Below are 20,670 nucleotides of genomic sequence, written 5' to 3'. Positions count from 1 at the left end.
AAAAAAAAAAGAGAGAGAGAGAAATCTCCTTCCCAAGGGAAAACAATCAATTGGTGATGAGTATTGACTACAAAGAAAAGGAAAGTAAGCTAAGGATATAGGGCGTGATGGGGGAGAGGACCTTCCTACTTATTTATTTTTTTGAGACGGAGTCTGGCTTTGTCACCCAGGCTGTAGTGCAGTGGCGTGATCTTGGCTCACTGCAACCTCTGCTTCCCCGTTTCAAGCATCTCCTGCCTCAGCCTCCGGAGTAGCTGGGACCACAGGCGCATGTCACCACGCCTGGCTAATTTTTGTATTTTTAGTAGAGATGGGGTTTTACCATGTTGGCCAGGCTGGTCTCGAACTTCAGACCTCAAGTGATCAGCCCACCTCAGCCTCCCAAGTGTGGGGTTACAGGTGTGAGCCGCCATGCCCGGCCCTTTCCTACTTTAGACAGGAAGGTCAAGGGAGGGCCCTGAGGAGGTGACATGTTGGCAGAGACATGAAAGAGGTGAAGGAGTGAGCTAGGCAGACATCTGAGGTGGAGGGAAGAGCCAGTGCAGAAGCCCTGAGGTCAGAGGAAGCCTGCCACGTTTAAGAGCAGCCGAAGTCCAGTGGGGCTGGAGCAGAGAAAGCTAGGGGGAAGTGGTAGAAGGTGTGGTCCGTGAGGCAAGGAGCAGGGACAGATCTAGAGCCTTGTGGGTCATGGTAACAGCTTTGACTTTCCCTCTGAGCCAGGAGCCACCCACCAGCTCTGATCAGAGGAGGGACATGAGGACTTAGTGTAGGGACAGACTTCTAGGGGGCGAAGGTATAGGGAAGGAGCTGGTGAGGAGGTGACTTTAGTGGTCCAAGGGTGAAACCCTGGTGGCTGGAACCAGAGTGGAGGCTGAGGAGGTGGAGAGAAGTGGCTGGAGTCAGATTTTGAGCTCTCAGCCCTCTGGAAGGGACATTAGGAGGAAGGAGGATGGGCAGCCCTAAAGAGGGGAGAGGGGTCCGGTGCGGTGGTGGCTCATGCCTGTAATCTCAGCACTGTGGGAAGCCGAGGCAGGTGGATCACCTGAGGTCAGGGGCTTGAGATCAGCCTGGACAACATGGTGAAACCCTGTCTCTATGAAAAATACAAAAATTAGCCAGGTGTGATGGCACATGCCTGTAGTCTCAGCTGCTCGAGGTAAGCAGATCACTTGAGGTCAGGAGTTTGAGACCAGCCAGACCAACAAGGCGAAACCCTGTCTCTACTAAAAATACAAAAATTAGTCTGGTGTGGTGGCTCACGCCTGTAGTCCCAGCTACTCGGAGGCTGAGGCAGGAGAATCACTTGAACCTGGGAGGCGGAGATTGCATTGAGCCAAGATTGTGCCACTGCACTCCAGCCTGGGCAACAGAGCGAGACTCTGTCTCAAAAAAAAAAAAAAAAAAAAAAAAAAAAAAAAAAAAAAAAAAAAAAAAAAAAGAAAAAGAAAAAGAAAAAAAAAAAAAAAAAAAAAAAAAAAAAAAAAAAAAAAAAAAAAAGAAGGAAGAGGGACTCACAGGGCCTCAGATGTCCCCTGCTCATCCCAACCAGTCCCCTCCAAACCCCATTTCTCCCTACAGGCCAAGCCTTTATTCAAATCCACAAAGAGCCTTCCCACTGTGGACACCTCAGCCCAGGCGGCCCCTCAGACCTACGCTGAATATGTCATGTCACGGCCTCCAGGAGGGCCTGGGACTACGTGTCCCACAGGGTCAGAGCCCCTGGCAGAAGAGACCCCCAACCAGGCCCCAAAACCAGGGGCCAAATCCAACAGCATCATCGTGAGCCCTCGGCAGGTGAGGAGGGAGACGGAGAAGGGGGGCCTTGAGGTTTCCAGTGGAAAACGCTGTTCTGGGGATGACTCTGGTGGAAGGAGGTCTAAGTTCCAGCCACTTTGTTCTCACCATTCATTCATTCATTCATTCATTCATTCAACAGTGGTGTGTGGGTTGAGAGTGTCCCAGCTCTTTGTGCTGGGGCTTTGGCTGTGTTGATGCAGCTGTTTCCTGACCCCAGGTTCGTTAATTTATTCAAAATGTACTGAATGAGGCCTGGTGTGGTCGCTCACGCCTGTAATCCCAGCACTTCGGGAGGCCTAGGCCAGCAGATCACCTGAGGTCAGGAGTTCAAGACCAGCCTGGCCAACATGGTGAAACCCCGTCTTTACTAAAAATACAAAAATTAGCCGGGCGTGGGGGCAGGAAGTGTTCAGGACCATAGGACACGCAGATTGGGGCTGGGAGAGAGGGCTGAGCTGGACACAGACCCAGGGACCCTTTAGGAAAGGCCTGGCACCAGTGGGAGGGGAGGGGAGGAGCCTGGATGAGAGGACCAGGGACTGTCCAGGGTTGGGAGGAGGAGACAGAAGCTGGAAAAGACCGGGGCACATGTGGGAAGAGGTATGGGAAGAGGTGGGATGAGGAAACAGGGAGGAGGGAGGAGGTATGGGAAGAGGTGGGAAGAGGGAGGAGGTTCCAGAAGAGGTGGAGGAGGGCCCTGTGGTTGCCAAGAGTCATTCCTATTGATGGCTTCTGCCCTTCCTCCCTCCCCAGCGGGGCAATCCCGTACTGAAGTTCGTGCGCAATGTGCCCTGGGAATTTGGCGATGTAATCCCTGACTATGTGCTGGGCCAGAGCACCTGTGCCCTGTTCCTCAGGTGAGCTCTGCGGCTCCACCCCACCTTCAGGAAGGGCGCCCCACTGGCCTCGGAGGGTCATGTCCCAGCTTTCTGGACTATTCTATGAGAAACCTCTGGGCATGGTCCTGCAGGCGCTGGGCCTTGGTGGGACCTTGTGTGGGAGAAAGGGGTCTTGGCCTGGAGGTGCCTGGTGCAACAAGTCCAGACCCTGGATTCCTGGGTCTGAGGGAGTAGGGGCTGGGGGTCTGGACTCCTGGGTCTGAGGGAGGAGGGGCTGGGCCACTGAAATCTTTTAGTAGAGATGGGGTTTCTCCATGTTGGCCAGACTGGTCTCCAACTCCTGATCTCAGGTGATCTGCCCGCCTCGACCTCCCAAAGTGCTGGGATTACAGGTGTGAGCCACCGCACCCAGCTGAGTTTCTTTGTTTTTTTTTTTATTTTTTTTTTATTTTTAGAGACAGGGTCTTGCTGTGTTACCCACTCTGACCTTGAACTCCTGGCCTCAAGCAATCCTCTTCCATGGGGTCGGTGAAATGGCTCACCCAGCCTGAGGCAGGAGGATCACTTGAGGCCAAGAGGATCACAGGAGTCCTGTCCCAGACATCCTTGACTGATGTTGACGAGAGGCAGGATTTCTCCCATCTCTACCCTAGTTAAACAACTTCCCCCTCCAACCCAAGGGCCCCTCTGCAAACAGGGCTAGACAGAGGAAGCGAACCCATGAGTCCCTGTGCTCCCCACAGGCTGTGAGAGCTGCAGAGTGCTGGGCAGAGCTGGCCCAGTTCCCTGGGTTGTGAAGCCCTCAGCGTAGCCCTCCAAGGCCAGAGCAGATGCGCTGGCGGTGGGTCCTGCTTCCTACCATGAGCCATGAGTGCCCCCGGACCATACTCTCCAGAGCCCCTGGCACCTGTTCTCCCCTGGAGGCCCACGTCTCCCCCGCTTCATGAAGAAGCTAGGGGCCTGGGCTTCTGGTTCACTGCGGCCGTGTGGCCCTGGCTGCCAATCCCTGTGGAGCATCTTCCTGGAAGAGTGACCTGGAGCAAGTCACTTACCCTCTGTGGGCCTCAGGTCCCCTCTGTCCCCTGTGCCATACTCCGAGCCCTTAGCATTCCAGTGAGAGGGCAGAAGGGCTTCGGGGGTCTGGAAGAGACTGAGACCTCCCAAATCCCGCTCCCTGCCCCCACCAGCCTCCGCTACCACAACCTGCACCCGGACTACATCCACGCGCGGCTGCAGAACCTGGGGAAGAACTTCGCCCTGCGGGTCCTGCTCATCCAGGTGGATGTGGTAAGCGGGGGTCACTCCCCAGCTGGCCTCACCGTCCCCTCGAGGTTGTGCAGTGGACTGCTGAATCCCTTCCAGGAGGAGATGCAGCTGAAACCTCAGTGAGAACGTTTTACACATCTGAGACTGACATGGGTCACCAAGGAACTGTGTATCGGCAAGGAGGCGGGAGGGCAAAATTATCCATTTCCTCTTTCCCCACATCCCCTTCTATTAGTCCCAGACCCTTGCCACCTAAATATCCCTTTTTTTTTTTTTGAGATGCAGTCTCACTCTGTCGCCCAGGCTGGAGCACAGTGGGGTGATCTCAGCTCAACTGCAACCTCCGCCTCCTGAGTTCAAGCGATTCTCCTGCCTCAGCCTCCCAGGTAGCTGGGATTACAGGCACCCACCACCACACCCAGCTAATTTTTGAATTTTTAGTAGAGACAGGGTTTCACCATGTTGGTCAGGCTGGTCTCGATCTCCTGACCTCAGGCGATCTGCCTGCCCCAGCCTCCCAAAGTGCAGGGATTATAGGTGTGAGCCACTGTGCCTGGCCTCTTTTTTTTTGAGGTGGAGTTTCACTCTTGTCACCCAGGCTGGAGTGCAATGGTGAGATTTTGGCTCACTGCAACCTCTGCCTCCCAGGTTCTAGCAATTCTCCTGCCCCAGCCTCTCAAATAGCTGAGATTATAGGTGTGTGTGACCACGCCTATCTAATTTTTGTATTTTTAGTAGAGATGGGGTTTCACCATGTTGGCCAGGCTGGTCTTGAACTCCCGACCTCAGGTGATCCACCTGCCTCGGCCTCTCAAAGTGCTGGGATTACAGGCGTGAGCCAGCACCCTGGCCATCTCTCTCTCTCTCTCTTTTTTTTTTTTTTTTAAGATGGAGTCTTACTCTGTCACCTAGGCTGGAGTGCCATGGCTCCATCTTGGCACACTGCAACCTCCACCTCCTTGGTTCAAACCATCCTCCTGTCTCAGACTCCTGAGCAACTGGGATTACAGGTACACGACACCAATGCCTGACTATATTTTGTATTATTTATTTATTCAATGAAACAGAGTCTCGCTCTATCATCCAGGCCAGAGTGCAGTAGCACAGTCTCACTGCAACCTCTGCCTCCTGGGCTCAAGTGATTCTCCTGATTCAGCCTCCCGAGTATCTGGGATTACAGGCGTGCACCACCATGCCCAGATAAATTTTTGTATTTTTAGTAGAGATAGGGTTTCATCATGCTGGCCAAGCTGGTCTCCAACTCCTGACCTCAGGTAATCCGCCCTCCTCGGCTCCCGAGGGCCTCCTAAAGTTCTGGGATTTACAGGTATGAGCCACAGTGCCTGGCCAATTTTTGAATTTTTAGTAGAGACAGGGTTTCACCATTTTGGCCAGGCTGGTCTCCAACTCCTGACCTTAAGTGATCCACCCACCTCTGCCTCCCAAAGTGCTGGGATTACGCGGTGAGACACCACACCTGGCCTCTCTTTTTTTTTTTTTTGACATAGGGTCTTGCTCTGTTGCCCAGGCTGGAGCACAGTGGTCCAGACATAGCTCAGTGCAGCCTTGAGCTTCTAGGCTCAAGTGATCCTCCTGCCTCAGTCTCCTAAGTAGCTAGGGCTATAGGAACACACCGCCATATCCAGCTATTTTTTTGTATTTTGTAGACATGGGGGTCTTCACTATGTTGCTCAGGCTAGTCTTGAACTCTTGGCCTCAAGTGATCCTCCTGCCTCAGGCTGGGTGAGCCACTTCACCCGACCCCATGGAAGAGGATTGCTTGAGGCCAGGAGTTCAAGATCAGAATGGGTAACATAGCAAGACCCTGTCTCTAAAAATTAAAGAAACAAAAAAACTCAGCAGGGTGCGGTGGCTCACGCCTGTAATCCCAGCACTTTGGGAGGTCGAGGAGGGCAGATCACCTGAGATCAGAAGTTCGAGACCAGTCTGGCCAACATGGAGAAACCCTATCTCTACTGAAAATACAAAATTTAGCTGGGCGTGGTGGTGTGTGCCTGCAGTCCCAGCTACTTGGGAGGCTGAGGCAGAATTGCTTGAACCCAGGAGGCAGAGGTGGCAGTGAGCCGAGATTGCGCCAATGCACTCTGGCCTGGGCAACAGTGAGACTCTGTCTCAAAAAAAAAAAAAAAAAATCCTAAAACTCTCATGGCTCCTAAGAACCCTAGGAGAAAGTTCTGCTCTGCATGACCCATGGGGCCCTGTGTGACCTCCGACCTCTACCTGTGTCTCCAGGCCCATCTCTAAGTGTCCGTGCTCGTCATGGAATTTCACATCCTTTCTCCCATATGCAGAGCACTGTATTTCCCCAAGCCCTCTTTCCCCTCCCATCCTTTGCCCATGCTGTTCTCTACATCTGGAGTTCCCTTTTCTGCTCTTCTTTTCATCCTTTCCTCCTCCTCATCCTCCTTTGGGTCTCAGCTCAGATGTCCTCTCCTCCAAGAAGCCCTCCCTGATCCCCCAGGTAGGCTCAGGCCTTCCTCTGGCTCCCACATCTCAGCCCTGGCCATTCCAGGTCATTAATGTCTGGGGAGAGGTCTGTCCTGCTCATCAGACTGTGTGCCCCGGGAGGGCAGAGTCAGGGCTGTCTCAGCCACTGCTGGGTGTGGCACTGCCCAGCACAGGCTAGGCACCCAGTAGGAGCTTTAGAGTGACAACTGGGTGAAAGGCTCTTGGCATCATGAGCTACTGTGTTTTCAGGCTTTTGTAATTCCTTTATTTATTTATTTTTGAGACAGAGTCTCCCTCTGTCGCCCAGGCTAGAATGCAGTGGTGCAATCTCAGCTCACTGCAACCTCCGCCTCCCAGGTTTAAGTGATTCTCCTCCCTCAGCCTCCTGAAGTAGCTGGGATTACAGGCACCCGCCACCACTCCTGGCTAATTTTTGTAATTCCTGGCTTTTAGGTTTCTTTTTGTTTTTTAATTACTTTTTTGAAAAAAATTTTTAAAGACGGGGTTTCACCATATTGGTCAGGGTGGTCTTGAACTCCCAACCTCAGGTGATCCACCCGCCTTGGCCTCCAAAGTGCTTGGATTACAGGTGTGAGCCACCGTACCTGGCCGGCTTTTAGGTTTCTAATTCTGATTTTCTCCTCCAGAAAGATCCCCAGCAGGCCCTCAAGGAGCTGGCTAAGATGTGCATCCTGGCTGACTGCACGCTGATCCTCGCCTGGAGGTAAGATGGGGGCTTCCCCGCCTGATTCAGCCTCTACCTGGGATTGGTCCCTACTCCCCCATCCCAGCATGCCCAGCCCTTCCCTCCTCCTTCCTGTGTGGGCCTGTTGCAGGGACTGCCTCTCTCTGGCCTTCAGTTTCTTCATCTGTAAAACAAAGTCTTAATATCTTTTTGTTTGATACAGAGTCTCACACTGTCCCCCAGGCTGGAGTGCAGTGGTGCGATCTTGGCCCTTCCTCCAGGGTTCAAGTGATTCTCCTGCCTCAGCCTCCCAAGGAGCTGGAATTACAGGTGTCCACCACCATGCCCAGTATTTTTAGTAGAGATGGGGTTTCGCCATGTAGACCAGGCTGGTCTCGAACTCCTGAACTCAGGCGATCTTCCTGCCTCGGCCTCCCAAAGTGCTGGGATTACATGCATGAGCCACCACGCCCGGCCGGAAGCTGAACATTTCATGAGGTTGGCTTCTTGCTGCAGTGGGAAAAGAAGCAGTGGTTCTGGTTTTCCTCTTGTCAAAGCCAGTACACACACTTTGTGTGCTGACTTCCCTTCCAAAATAGCTAACATTCTTCAGCAGTGCCAGGCACGGCTTTGAGCACTTACAGAGCACTGCAGAGTATTCTCTGATCTTCACAATCATACCATCCTCCCCACTTTATTATTTTTTTGAGACAGGGTCTTGCTCTGTTGCTGAGGCTGGAGTAGATAGTGGCACCATCACAGGTTACTGAAGCCTCAGCTTACCAGGCTCAAGCAATCCTCCTGCCACAGCCTCCCAAGCAGCTGAGACTAAAGGTTCGAGACACCACACCTGGCTAATTTTTAATTTTTTTTCCTTTTTTTTTGAGGTGGAGTTTTGCTGTTGTTGCCCAGGCTGGAGTGCAATGGCGTGATCTCAGCTCACCGCAACCTCTGCCTCCCAGTGATTCTCCTGCCTCAGCCTCCCAAGTAGCTGGGATTACAGGCATGCGCCACCACACCTGGTTAATTTTGTATTTTTAGTAGAGACGGGGTTTCTCCATGTTGGTCAGGCTGGCCTCAAACTCCTGATCTCAGGTGATCTGCCCGCCTCGGCCTCCCAAAGTGCTGGGATTACCGGCGTGAGCCACCGCCTGGCAATTTTTATTTTTTGTAGAGACCATATCTTGCTATGTTGTCCCGGCTCGTCTCCAACTCCTGAGCTCAAGTGATCCTCCTGCCTCAGCCTCCCAAAGTGCTGGGATTACAAGCATGAGCCACTATGCCTGGCCACCCCACTTTACGGTGAGGAAACTGAGGCCCAGAGAGCAAACCACTGGCTCAGGGTCACCCAGGCAGAAGTGAGGTCAGGCTCCCAAGAGCTGGCCCGTAGCCAAAAAAGATGCCAAGAGGCACCCAGCAGGGGTTACTATCAGGTTGCATTTGGCAGGGGGCTAGTCTGGAAATGGAAATTTGATTTATAGCATCGGTAATTCTTACGACTGACCACAATGAGGCAAATCTAAAATCTGGTAACTCACCTCCCGGCTGTCCTATATCCTGTTATCCAGCCCTGAGGAAGCTGGGCGATACCTGGAGACCTACAAGGCCTATGAGCAGAAACCAGCGGACCTCCTGATGGAGAAGCTAGAGCAGGACTTCGTCTCCCGGGTGAGGCCAGCTCACCTCCCCTCCTTGCCTGGGCCCCCCCACAGCTCCCGGGTGGTTGAGCTTCAGTTCCAATCTTAAGGCACTGCCCATTTCTCCCCGGGCCTCTTCTCCCCTGCCCCATCCCACCCAAACTGCAGCTAGAGGGGTTTTCCTGAGCACGAACCTGCTGCTACCCACCCCAGCTCAAAGCCCTCCAGGGCTCCCCAGTGCCCTGAGGGAAAGCCCAAGCTTCTCACCAGGCTCAACAAGGACCCATCTGGCTCAGAAGCCCCGTGGCCCCCACTTCAAATTTCACTTCTCCCAGGCCTAGCTCGCTCCTCCAAGCACTTGCCCCTTCTTTTTATTTTTTATTTTTGAGACAGAATCTGGCTCTGTCTCCAGGCTGGAGTGCAGCGGCGTGATCTCAGCTCACTGAAATCTCTGCCTCCCGTGTTCGAGCAATTCTCCTGCCTCAGCCTCCTGAGTAGCTGGAATTACAGGCGCCTACCACCACACTCAGCTAATTTTTATATTTGTAGAGACGGGGTTTCACCATGTTGGCCAGGATGGTCTCGATTTCCTGAACTCGTGATCCGCCTGTATCAGCCTTGCAGAGTGCTGGGATTACAGGCGCGAGCCACTGAGCCCGGGATTTTTTTTTTTTAATGAGACAGAGTCTTGCTCTGTCACCCAGGCTGAAGTATAGTGGCATGATCTCTGTTGAGCACAACCTCCACCTCCCGGGTTCAAGTGATTCTCCTGCCTCAGCCGCCCGAGTAGCTGGGACTCCAAGGGGACGCCACCATGCCTCGCTAATTGTTTTGTATTTTTAGTAGAGATGGGGTTTCACCGTATTGGCCAGGCTAGTCTCAAACTCCTGACTTCAGGTGATCCTCCCGCCTCTGCCTCCCAAAGTGCTGGGATTATTAGGCATGAGCCACTGTGCCCAGCCTGAGATGACTTTTTAATCAGTTGGGAAAAAAAGCATTTATTAAGTGCCTCCTGTATACCAGACAGTCTGGGGACACAGCTGTGACCCAGCCCTGCCCTCACAGGCTCAGTCTCACCAGCCTTTCCTCTCCTGAGACACTCCTGCCCCCTCCCCTTCCAGGTGACTGAATGTCTGACCACCGTGAAGTCAGTCAACAAAACGGACAGCCAGACCCTCCTGACCACATTTGGGGTAAGGAATGGCTCCCCTGCTCCACAGGCATTTCTGTCCCCTTGCCTTTTCTAGGAAGCCTCTCTTCCATTTTCTTCCATCTCCCTGCCCACACTGTGGCCCATACTGCCCTCTGACAGGCCTTCACCTCCCCTGGGGAATATCTGAGGCCCCTCCTCAGCTGGGATAGGGGAGACTTTTTTTTTTTAAGATGGAGTCTCACTCTGTTGCCCAGGCTGGAGTGCAGTGGCGTGATCTCGGCTCACTGCAACCTCTGCCTCCCAGGTTCAAGTGATTCTCCTGCCTCACCCTCCCAAGTAGCTGGGACTACAGGCGCACACCAACATGCCTGGCTAATTTTTGTATTTTTAGCAGAGATGGGGTTTCAGTATGTTGGCCAGGCTGGTCTTGAACTCCTGACCTCATGATCTACCCGCCTCAGCCTCCCAAAGTGCTGGGATTACAGGTGTGAGCCACCGCGCCTGGCCAGGAGAGGCTTTTGTGCTTAGCTGCCCTGACCGCTGGCTTTCACCTTCCAGTCTCTGGAACAGCTCATCGCTGCATCGAGAGAAGATCTGGCCTTATGCCCAGGCCTGGGCCCTCAGAAGGTAAGAGCTCTGGGAAAGAACCCAAGGAGCTGGGGGAAGGAGGGAGCCCCAAATAAACACAACCTGAGACCCCAAAGTTTTAAGATGACAAAAGAGCCAAAGGCCGGGCACTGTGGCTTATACCTGTAAAAGCTTCTGCACAACAAAGGAAACAATCCGCAAAGTGAAGAGACAACACGCAGAATGGGAGAAAACATTTGCAAACTAACCATCTAACAAGGAATCAACCAGAAGATACAAGTTCTAACAACTCTATAGGAAAAAATATAATAATCCGATCAAAAGCCAAAGGATTTGAATTAGCATTTTTCAAAAGATATACAAATGGGCAGCAGGCATATAAGGTGCTCAACATTATTGATCAGAGAAATACAAATCAAAAACTACAATGAGGCTGGATGCAGAGGCTCACACCTGTAATCCCAGCACTTTAGGAGGCTGAGGCAGGCGGGTCACTTGAGCTCAGGAGTTCAAGATCAGCCTGGCCAACCTGGCAAAACCTCGTCTCTACTAAAAATACAAAAATTAGCTGGGCATTGTGGTGGGCACCTGCAATCCCAGCTACTTGGGAGGCTGAGGCAGGAGAATTGCTTGAACCCAGGAGATGGAGGTTGCAGTGAGTCAAGATCGTACCACTGCACTCCAGCCTGGGCAACAAGAGTGAAACTCCGTCTAAAAAAAAAACAAAACTACAATGAGCTACCATCTCAGCCCCGTTAAAATGGCTTTTATCCAAAGCACAGGCAATAACAAATGGTGGCGAGGATGTGAAGAAATGGAAACCCTTGTATACTTGTGGGAAAGTAAATTAGTACAACCGCTGTGGAGAACAGTGTAGAGGCTTCTCAAAAAACTGAGCATTCAGCTTCCACATGATCCAGCAACGAACTGCTGGGTATATCCCCAAAAGAAAGGAAATCAGTGTACTGAAGAGATGCCTACACTCCTAGGTTGGTGGCGGCACCGGTCACATTGCCAAGATTTGGAAGCAACCTGTCTCCATCCACAGATGACCAGGCAAAGAAAATGTGGTACATAGACACAATGGAGTACACTGCAGCCATAAAAAAGAACGAGATCCCAGTCAGGCGCGGTGGCTCATGCCTGTAATCCCAGCGCTTTGGGAGGCTGAGGCGGGTAAATCACTTGAGGCCAGGAGTTTGAGAGCAGCCTGGCCAACGTGGTGAAACCCTGTCTCTACTAAAAATACAAAAATTAGCCGGGCCTGGTGGTGGGGGCCTGTAATCCCAGCTACACGGGAGGCTGAGGCAGGAGAATCCCTTGAAGCCGGAAGGCGGAGGTTGCAGTGAGCCAAGAATCGCGCCACTACACTCCAGCCTGGGTGACAGAGCGAGACCCATTTCAAAAAAAAAGAAATGAGATCCTGTCATTTGCAACATAATGAACTGGAGATTATTATGTTAAGTGAAATAAATCAGGCACAGAAAGACAAACGTCGCATGTTCTCACTTAGTTGTGTATCCAACAATCAAAACAATTGAACTCATGGAGCTAAAGTAGGATGGTTCCTGGAGGCTGGGGAGGGTAGTGAAGGGCTAGCAGGGAGGTGGGCAGGTTCATCGGTACCACACAAAAAATGAAGAAGACATACTATTTGATAGCACAACCAGGTAGGTGACCATAATCAAAAACTACACTTTAAGATAACTTGGCTAGGTGTGGTGGCTCCCACCTGTAATCCCAGCACTGTGGGAGGCCAAGGCAGGCGGATCATGAGGTCAGGAGTTCGAGATCAGCCAGGCCAATACAGTGAAACCCCATCTCTACTAAAAATGCAAAAATTAGTGGTGGTGCATGCCTGTGGTCCTAGCTACTCAGGAGGCTGAGGTGGAAGAATCATTTGAACCTAGGAGGCGGAGGTTGCAGTGAGCTGAGGTCACACTACTGCACTCCAGCCTGGGTGACAGAGCGAGACTCTGACTCAAAAAAGAAAAAATAAGTAACAGAAAAGAGTGTAACTGGATTGTTTGTAACTCAATGGATAAATGCTTGAGGGTATGGGGAAGATAAAAGAACCACAGCCCCACTCTGGATTCACCCAAGAAACCTTTAATGACAGGTTCCTCGTTTCTTTCTCCCTCCCACCCAGGCGCGGAGGCTGTTTGATGTCCTGCACGAGCCCTTCTTGAAAGCGCCCCGATGACCACAGCTGCGGAGGAGACCCCAGTGTAATAATAAAGCATCTTCCCAGGCCAGGCTCCTGCTGGCTGTGCTGGTGCCATCTCTGGGGCAGGGTTCTTGGGCTGTCACCTTCTCGTGGCCCAGATGGGCATCTTCAGCTTTCTTTAGTTCCTCAGTTTCCCTGGGGGAGACTACACAGGCTGCGGCTGCTGCTTCTTCCGCTTCTTGTCCCGGCCTGCAGGAGCCTCCTCCCCAGACTCTGAGTTCAGCGGTGGCCCTGGCGTCTCCTCCTGGGGCACTGTCTCTGGCACGTGGCTTTCCCAACTCCGCTTCTTCCTCTTCTTGGTGGATTCTGGAGCTGCCCTGGCCTCAGGCTCTCCCTCCCCTGGCAGCTCAGGCTCCGGTGGCTCAATCAGCTCAGTCCTTGGCTCAGTGATTGTGTGACCTCTCTCTTTCTTCTTCTTCTTCTTCTTCTTCTTCTTCTTGCTGGACATGGGAGCTGCCTGAGGCTCATCTGGCAGCTCAGGCTCCACCACCTCTGGCTCTGGCTCCACTGTGGCATTTTGCTGTTGTTCTTTCTTCCTCTTCTTCTTGAGAGCTGCCAGAGCTGCCTGGGCCTGAGGCTCAGCTCCATTTGGCTGTTGAGGCTCTGTCATCCCCACTGGGAGCTCCAGAGGGCTCATCTCTGGCTCTGCTGGCTCCGTTGCCTCCATCCCCGGCTCCATCATTGTAGTCTGTCCCTTTTCTTTCTTCCTCTTCTTTGTAGGTGCCAGAGGGACGGCCTCTTCCAGTGGCTCTACCTTCACCTGCAGCTGAGAGTCAACTGTCACCCCCTCCTCTGGCTCCATTCCTTCTGTCCCCTTTTGCCTCTTTCTCTTTTTGGTCGGGGACAGGGCTGTCTCTTCCAGAGGCTCAGTGTTAATCCATCCCAGCTCTGCTGTCTTTTCTTCTGGCTCAAAGGTTTCTGTCCCTTTGGGCTTCTTCTTCCTCTTGGTGGTGGTAGATGGCAGCAGCACTCCCAGAGGCTCCGATGTCTCTGCTGTGGGCTCTGTCTCCACAGGCCCTGCCACCTCTGGTTCTTCCAGCTGCTGATTTTTCTTCTTCTTCTTCTTCTTCTTCCGCACATCCATTTCTGGGGACCCCAAAGCCATGTCCACCTCCAGGGTCTCGTGCCCATTCACTGCCTCCTGAGTGACTGGGACCTCTGTCACCTGCATCTCCTTTTTCTTCCTCCCAGAGTTGAGCGAACTGGGGACCAAGGCTGACCTAGGCCCTGTGACTGGTGGGTTGCCCCCAAAGGCACAGAACCGAGGCCTCAGGCCAGGGGGGATCTGTGGTGGGGGGCTGGCTGGAATGGGCTGCAGAGGGCTCCCTGACAGGGATTGTTGGGGACCCTCAAGGATCCTTAGGCTGCCCTGGGGGGCTGGGGCACAGGTGAGTTCACCTCCTGCCTCTGTTGAGGGGGCCAGCAGGGTTGCTTCTCCAGCCTGGGGACAGCTGCTGAGGACGCGATAGCGGTGCCGCTTGCCTGCCAACTTGCCCTTGACGATCTGGGAGCCAGAGAGAGGCACATGCCGCCCATTGAAGCTACAGAGAGAATCGGAGGAAAGAGGCTTAGGTGGAAGAGGAGAGGCAAACTTTTTTTTTGTTCTTTTTGTTTTGAGACAGAATCTTGCTCTGTCACCCAGGCTGGAGTGCAGTGGCACGATCTCTGCTCACTGCAACCTCCACCTCCTGGGTCCAAGCCATTCTCCTGCCTCAGCCTCCCAAGCGCCTGCCACCACGCCTGGCTAATTTTTGCATTTTTAGTAGACACAGGATTTCACCACATTGGCCTGACTGGTCTTAAACTCCTGACCTCGAGTGATCCACCTGCCTCAGCCTCCCAAAGTGCTGAGATTACAGGCATGAGCCACTGTGCCCGACCAGCCTCTGGTTTTTAATAAAACATGACTAGAATGACTCTATCTTAAAGTGAGTAGTTAGGCACTTAGAAAGTTCATGCTGATGGCCTGAAAATAACCACATCCCAAACTGACCACCAATTATAATTACAGAATATTTATGGCCATATAGGACATATCCCACCAAACCTGCAGAATGTCCAAATGTCCTAAGAATGCAGCCCATGTCACTTAAAGATAACACATGAGCAAGCTTAGGTCGCAGGATTAATGGTCATGGATAACACCATAGACCCTACCTTTAGTGAGCTTATCTGCACACTCCCAAGTTTAATTATAGTTTCTTAGAGACACTAACAAAGGGCTGTGGGTTTCTTCTGCTTTCTGAGGACACCCTACTCTGTAAAGGAGTAGTTTCCAGTGAACTTGCTTTCACTGTGCTCTGTGACTCGTCTCGAATTTTTTCCTGTGACAAATTCAAGAACCCGCTCTTGCAGCCTGGATCAGGACCCTCTTTTCCGGCAACAAGACCACTCACCAGTCTGGGGCAAAGTCTGCAGGGGCCTGAATAAGCCACAGCTCCGTATCTGGACCCGTGAGCGCCTCCAAAGACAAACGAGGGGACTCTGAGGCTGGGGGCGTCGCGGTAAAGTTGGAGGGACAAGAGAACCGAGCAGCACCTGCAGCAGAAGGGGAAATGGGGATCTGACACCTCCTTGTTGGTCCAATCTTGCAGGACGCACCTATGGGTCCACTGGTCTTAACCTCGTGAGCGCTCCAATCCCCTCAACCCGGTTTCTCTTTTCTGCCCATCTGTCCCCCCCGGCGACCTCAACTCCACCGATCCAACCCCAGGGGGCGCCTGACTCTCCACCGGTAGCCCCCCGCAAGACACCTTCTCTCCGTCCAAACTGCCGTTCGTCCACTGGGAGATGCAGGCTCTCCGCAAGTCCTGCTTCCAGGGGACGCCTCCTTTTCCACCCGAACCCTCCCGGGCGCCCCTTTCTCCTCCCACCAGCGCACCCTCCGCACCCCCTCAACCTGCACGCTCACCACCGGCCTGGGGCTCCTCCATCCCGGGACTCACACCACAGGTGACCCGGCAGCCCGGGATGCTCCGAACCTGTTGCAGACCACGTGGATCCAAAGGGGTAGGCCCTCATCCGGGAGCGCCCAACTGGTGTGAGAGCGCGGGGGGAGGCATCGCTCGACCTCCGTTCTGCAGGAAAAACTGGGAAAATTTCCACTGTGCAGGGCAGAAAAGCGAGGAAGAAGTCTTTTTCAGATAAATTTATTCCTGAAAGCTGCTGATTCGCTGTTTCTCTGGAGTCCGAGGCCCGTCGGGTCCCGACAGGTCCCCCCGCCGTCTGTCCAATATGGTTTGTTGCAACGCCTCCTTAAAGGGGCAGCCACACTGCTTTTCCGAAGTCTTAAAGAGACAGGAAGGTCGATTGGTCTGAAATTCTTAAAGAGACAGGTAAGAATCCTAGTTAGCAGGGCTGTGTTTTCTGTTTTTATATCCCTTCTGGGGAGGCCCAGATGCCTGAGAAATTCAAAACTTGACTGGGAGAAGCGGGAAAATGGAGAAATGGGAGCAATCCGTCCTGAAGGCATGAAGTTCCAGCCTGGGGCGGGGCTTCTGGACTCCGGGGGAGCGGGAAATACAGGGGGAGGAGCTTGTGGTTCTCGAGGGCGGAGCCTTGGACTGGGAGCCCGACACGCGTGGGGTGGCGTAGGGGACGAGGTAGCGCTTGTGGATCAAATGGGACTTATAGATGCCCTCAGGAGTTTAGTCTCGTGCGTGGGAAACCTCGATGACTTTCAGGAAGGGACCAGATCGGCGACTCCTCCCTGCCCCAGGGCGCGTGTAAACAGCGGCACGTGGACTCAGATTTGGGGGACGCACCCACGCCCCTTCCCACTGGGGCCGCCCTGCGTGGGGCGGCGGTTGGAGCCACGGCGGTTGGGACGATGGCTAGACAGGGTGACCCGACTGCATTCCTGGCTGGTGTGTCAGCGCTGCTTCCCGCCCCCCTGCTAAGATTTAGGATCCTACTCCAGAATTGGGCCACCCCTTCTCCCCAGGTGGGAGAGGCTTTCCAGAGCGGAGGGAGGGCCAAGGGGAAGGGGAAATGTTTCCCCTACCCGGGATCTCCAGACGGTTTCCTTTGCGTGGGCGAGGGAGACACCCAGGTGCAGCCCCTACAGGCTCCAGGACTACAATACCCAGAGGACCGGAGGGGAAGAGTCTCCCGACGTCGGTCGCGGAGGCTGCTGGGAATTGAAGTCCAAACTAAGACAACTTTTGCTGAGATCCTGTAAAGATTCAACCCGCACTTTTTATCGACGGGGAGATTCGGGCTCAGAGACCCGAGAGGAAACTGATCAGGAAAGGGAAAACTGTGCCTGAAGGAGTGGGGCAAGGGCTCAGAAGTCAGTCTCCTGAAGCCACAGCGAGGCAGGCGTCTCGGCTCTTCTGTATCTCCGTGGCCAGGTCGCTCTCGGCTTCTGGGCCTCGCCCTTCCTGTCTGTGAAATGGACTCTGGGTGAATCCAAATGGGATCTTCTCTGTCCACGTCCTGCCCCTCCGGGACTACAAGTCCCAAGGTGCTCCAGGCGCCCTCGGCTCCCCCTCCCCTCAGGGACCCGCCTCCCTGCAGCCCGAGTCACGTCGTCTAACCTGTTCCGCGCTCCTGCCCCGCCCCGTTCTCCGCTCCCGAAAGCCGGAGCCCGAGCCGGAGGAAGCCCCCCGGTGCCAGGATCTGCCCCGGATCCGTGAGTTTCACCCTGCTGGGGACCAGAGGCCCCGAAAGAGCCCAACACCCGCGTCCCTGGGAGAATTGGGAGGGGACTCGGACGCCAGGTCCCAGGGCAGAATTTGGGGTGAGCAGACGCCTGGATCCTTAGAACGAAACTCTGATGCCTGTTTTACTAGAGGGAAGAAAGCGGGTTCGGATGCTTGAATTATTGGAATGGAGGGATTCGACCCCTTCATCCCGGGGAGACGCTGGAGCTGGGATTCTTGAGTCCCTCGAACTGGGGGGCTCTAGGAAGCCGAGTTTTCGGGTAGTATAGGAGTTCGAATCCCCGAGTCTTGGTCAGAAATGGGAGGCTCAGACTGGCGGGGCTCAGGAATGGGTGACCACCCTGCCACCCTCAAGCTGCTGTCTTGACCTATCTTCTAGGTCTCTGAGCAGAATTAAGGGTGGGGCAGGGATAGTGGAGCCTGGGTTCCTGAAGTGGAGAAGGACTGGTACCCAGGGTCCCTCCGGAGGCTGTGTCCCGGCTCTCCCCCGACATTCCGGCTCCGGGAGTGGGGCGGGGGAGGAGAGAAAACCGAAGCAGATCTCCAACCTCTTCTGTGCCGCTGAGCGAACCCCAACATGTCATTAACCTGGGCGTCAGACCTGCCTAACCAGAGAAGGGACATCCGCCCCAGGGCACCCCCTGGCGGAGGTGGGCTCCCCTATTGCCTTATATTGATGGGAAACAGCTGGGTTTGCAGAGGTAGTTCCAGAACGCAGGGCAGAATTCTGGAAAGCTGCAGTTGGATTCTGGGAAGTTTACATAGCCTGGCATTTAACTATTAGTCGGAGAGGAAGGGGTAAACTGAGGCTTGGAGCTCACACAGGCAGCAGAGTTTGTGGGGTCAGTATTCAGCCTCCTCCTTCTTCTGCAGCTCTCTGGGGGACGGGATTCCATCCACCTCCGCCAGATTTTCTGCCTAACCTTCTGCCTCTGGGATCCTTGCTCTGACCCTGAGGTGAGAAATGTCACCTCCACGCCCATCTGTCTGACCTGAGGTATTGTGGGAGATAAGGGAGGGACAGAGGCTAATTCTGGAGGTGTCTGTCTGTCCTTGAGGCTGGGGGAGGGCAGGACCAGGCACCTCCCTCTGTCTCCCCCTTCTCTCCACCCCCATGCGTCCTGAGAGCAGGGATTAAAAACAGAATGGGGGAGGCAGGCATCTGATGAGAGAAGGGTGCTTCCCAGTGTCTGGGCTTGAAGGACATTTGATGATAGACTGAAATGAAATTAAAAATAATAACCGTGGCTGCCAAGACAGGACTCTGGGTGTGCCAAGGTCAGGGCTGGTAGGTAGCTAGGAAGGCTGTCGTTGTCTAGAGGAGTCTCCAGCGACGGAGAGGTCTCGCTTTCAATGAAGTTTGCTGACCCCAGGGAAGGACTCCTCCTTATGAGTGGAGAAACGGAGGCTGGAGAGTGGATACTGCCCACACACTGGGCTCTTGCCAGCTTCTGTCTGGAATCTTCCAGGGCCCTGCCCACCCCCCGCACTCCCCATCCGTCTGATCCCCCCTGACACACACACCCCCGACCCGTCCCTAAGTGACAGAGAGTGATCACTGAGTAAACTCAGGAATGTATAGGGAGAATTTAGGACCCTGAGAGGCAAGGGCTCAGGAAGTTGAGGCCCTGGGTGTCAGAACTCAGGGCTTTTAGGATCTCAGAAACAGTTGAAAGGGCCCTTTTAGGGAGAAAAAAAAAAAAGAAAATCACGTTGAGTCTTGACCTCTCACTCTGTTGCCAGACCCTGTGTTATAATGAACAGCCAAGGACATCCGGTAATGAGGATCCTGTATGTGTGAACTGTATTTCACGCACCGCATTATTTTAATTACTGCTTATAAATTATGTCACTCAATCCTCATACCCCTTTGAGGTGAAGGTATTAATTCTTCCCATGGTACACATGAGGAAACTGAGGCACAGACAAGGGAAATAACAAGCCCAAGTAGAAGCTTAGCACGGGAACGGCCTTAGCGCGTTCCATAGACGGCCACAAAGGAGGAAACCGAGTCCCCGAGACAGGGGAGCCTCTCCTAGATTCAGTGTGACAGGAAAGGGCTGTCGAAGCTCGACCTGGGTGTTCCCAGCTCAGTCTGGCTCTCTGACCCGGTTGCTACTAAAGATGACTCCTCCAGGAAGTCCACAGGATCCTTTGCCCTAAAGAACCTGGCTGGGGTGCAGAGGAGGCCAGGGAAGGAGAGCCAGGGGTGCAGCGGAGAGAGGAGCCCAGGGGAGAGTACCTGCGGGTGGACGGGAGCCCGCGGGAGAGCTCGGAGCTAGAGCTGCAGGGAAGCCCAAGGGAGAGGACTCAGAGGCGGAGGTCAGGGGCAGAGGCCTGGGAAAAGACACCCGGTCCGCGCCACCCTCGCGTCCCGCCCTTGTACCCCGCCCGGCCCCGTTCCCTAGCCGCGGGATGTAAGGCACCTGCCTGGGCCCGCTGCACATTCCCCGGGCCTGAGCTCAGACGCGGTCCGCCCACCCGGCGGGGGTCGGGGCGTGACCTGGGCGCCCCCTGGCGGCCACGACGTCCCGACCGCCTGTCCCCAGGACAGTCCCACACCCGGGGTTGGCATTTCCTTAGAGCCAGAGGGTGTCAGCGTGGAATCTGATAATCTTGGAAATTTGGAGATCGTGGAGCCGTAGCTCACGCCTGTGATCCCAGCACTTTGGGCGACTGAGATGGGGAGGGTGGCATGAGGCTAGGAGTTTGAGACCAGCCTGAGCACAGGTGCGAGAGAGAACTTAAAAAAAAAGTCACTTACTGCCGGAATGCCTGAATTAGAGGCTGCACAGACTTGCTCATTTACCTGTTTTTTTAGTTTAGTTTTGTTTTTTTAAATTTTTTTTTCTTTTTCCGAGGGGGGAAGGAAGAGAGCGGGGAGGAGAGGGGAAGGGAAGGGAGCCATTTATCTGTTTTAACAGACACTTAATAGAGTATTTCTTATGTATCTCCGAAATTCTAAATGCTCGAGTTTTGATTTCTGTAGTCTGTTCTTCCTAAAGCCTTAATTCTCGGAGCCCTGAATTCTTCCTGAACCTTCTGACCAGGTGGGTTCTTACAATAGTCCTAAGAAGTGAACTGTTATTTATCCCCATTTTACAGATTAGAAAACTGAGATACTATTTTCAGGATTGGACAGTGGTGCTGCCAGATTTGATTATTTGATTTTTTTAAAAAAAGAAACACGGTGCCGGGCGCGGTGGCTCAAGCCTGTAATCCCAGCACTTTGGGAGGCCGAGATGGGTGGATCACGAGGTCAAGAGATCGAGACCATCCTGGTCAACACGGTGAAACCCCGTCTCTACTAAAAATACAAAAAATTAGCTGGGCATGGTGGCGCGT

At 53.7% G+C, this 20,670-nt stretch overlaps 3 protein-coding genes across 15 annotated transcripts in view; 2 read left to right on the top strand and 1 right to left on the bottom strand.

The window, feature by feature from the left end:
* ERCC1 (ERCC excision repair 1, endonuclease non-catalytic subunit) overlaps window positions 1–12,697 on the top strand; it is a 44,222-nt gene extending 31,525 nt beyond the window's left edge. For 5 of the 7 annotated variants that reach the window (XM_037729241.1, XM_017502474.2, XM_037729239.1 and 2 more), the window contains exons 3-10: window positions 1,579–1,794; window positions 2,551–2,654; window positions 3,824–3,923; window positions 7,019–7,095; window positions 8,625–8,724; window positions 9,815–9,886; window positions 10,405–10,473; window positions 12,584–12,697. In XM_037729241.1, coding sequence (XP_037585169.1) covers window positions 1,579–1,794; window positions 2,551–2,654; window positions 3,824–3,923; window positions 7,019–7,095; window positions 8,625–8,724; window positions 9,815–9,886; window positions 10,405–10,473; window positions 12,584–12,637 — 792 coding nt within the window. In that variant the 3' untranslated portion in view covers window positions 12,638–12,697. The remainder of the gene's footprint in view (window positions 1–1,578; window positions 1,795–2,550; window positions 2,655–3,823; window positions 3,924–7,018; window positions 7,096–8,624; window positions 8,725–9,814; window positions 9,887–10,404; window positions 10,474–12,583) is intronic. The other 2 variants (XM_037729240.1, XM_017502472.2) reach the window with 2 other exon arrangements.
* On the bottom strand, window positions 12,522–15,880 carry POLR1G (RNA polymerase I subunit G). 3 transcript variants are annotated; one of them, XM_017502470.1, is made up of 3 exons: window positions 15,573–15,880; window positions 15,058–15,199; window positions 12,522–14,202 (listed from the first exon to the last, which is right to left on the bottom strand). In XM_017502470.1, the coding sequence occupies exons 1-3, from the start codon at window positions 15,592–15,594 to the stop codon at window positions 12,807–12,809; spliced, it is 1,560 nt and encodes a 519-aa protein (XP_017357959.1). In that variant the 5' UTR covers window positions 15,595–15,880; the 3' UTR covers window positions 12,522–12,806. The 3 variants fall into 3 exon arrangements, with proteins under 3 accessions (XP_017357959.1, XP_017357957.1, XP_017357958.1); XM_017502468.2 differs by having other exon boundaries at window positions 15,643–15,765; XM_017502469.2 differs by having other exon boundaries at window positions 15,561–15,696.
* Window positions 15,881–15,913: 33 nt separating this feature from the next.
* The window catches only part of PPP1R13L (protein phosphatase 1 regulatory subunit 13 like), a 27,329-nt gene continuing 22,572 nt past the window's right edge, over window positions 15,914–20,670 (top strand). The window contains exons 1-2 of one of the 5 annotated variants that reach the window (XM_037729237.1): window positions 15,914–15,996; window positions 16,380–16,604. In XM_037729237.1, coding sequence (XP_037585165.1) covers window positions 16,491–16,604 — 114 coding nt within the window. In that variant the 5' untranslated portion in view covers window positions 15,914–15,996; window positions 16,380–16,490. The other 4 variants (XM_037729238.1, XM_017502465.2, XM_017502467.2 and 1 more) reach the window with 4 other exon arrangements.

Source organism: Cebus imitator, unplaced genomic scaffold, assembly GCF_001604975.1.
Source record: "Cebus imitator isolate Cc_AM_T3 unplaced genomic scaffold, Cebus_imitator-1.0 Scaffold296, whole genome shotgun sequence".
Classification (NCBI taxonomy): Eukaryota; Metazoa; Chordata; class Mammalia; order Primates; family Cebidae; genus Cebus; species Cebus imitator.
The sequence above is the reverse complement of the archived record's forward strand: the minus strand, read 5'-3'. Positions and strand labels throughout refer to the sequence as shown.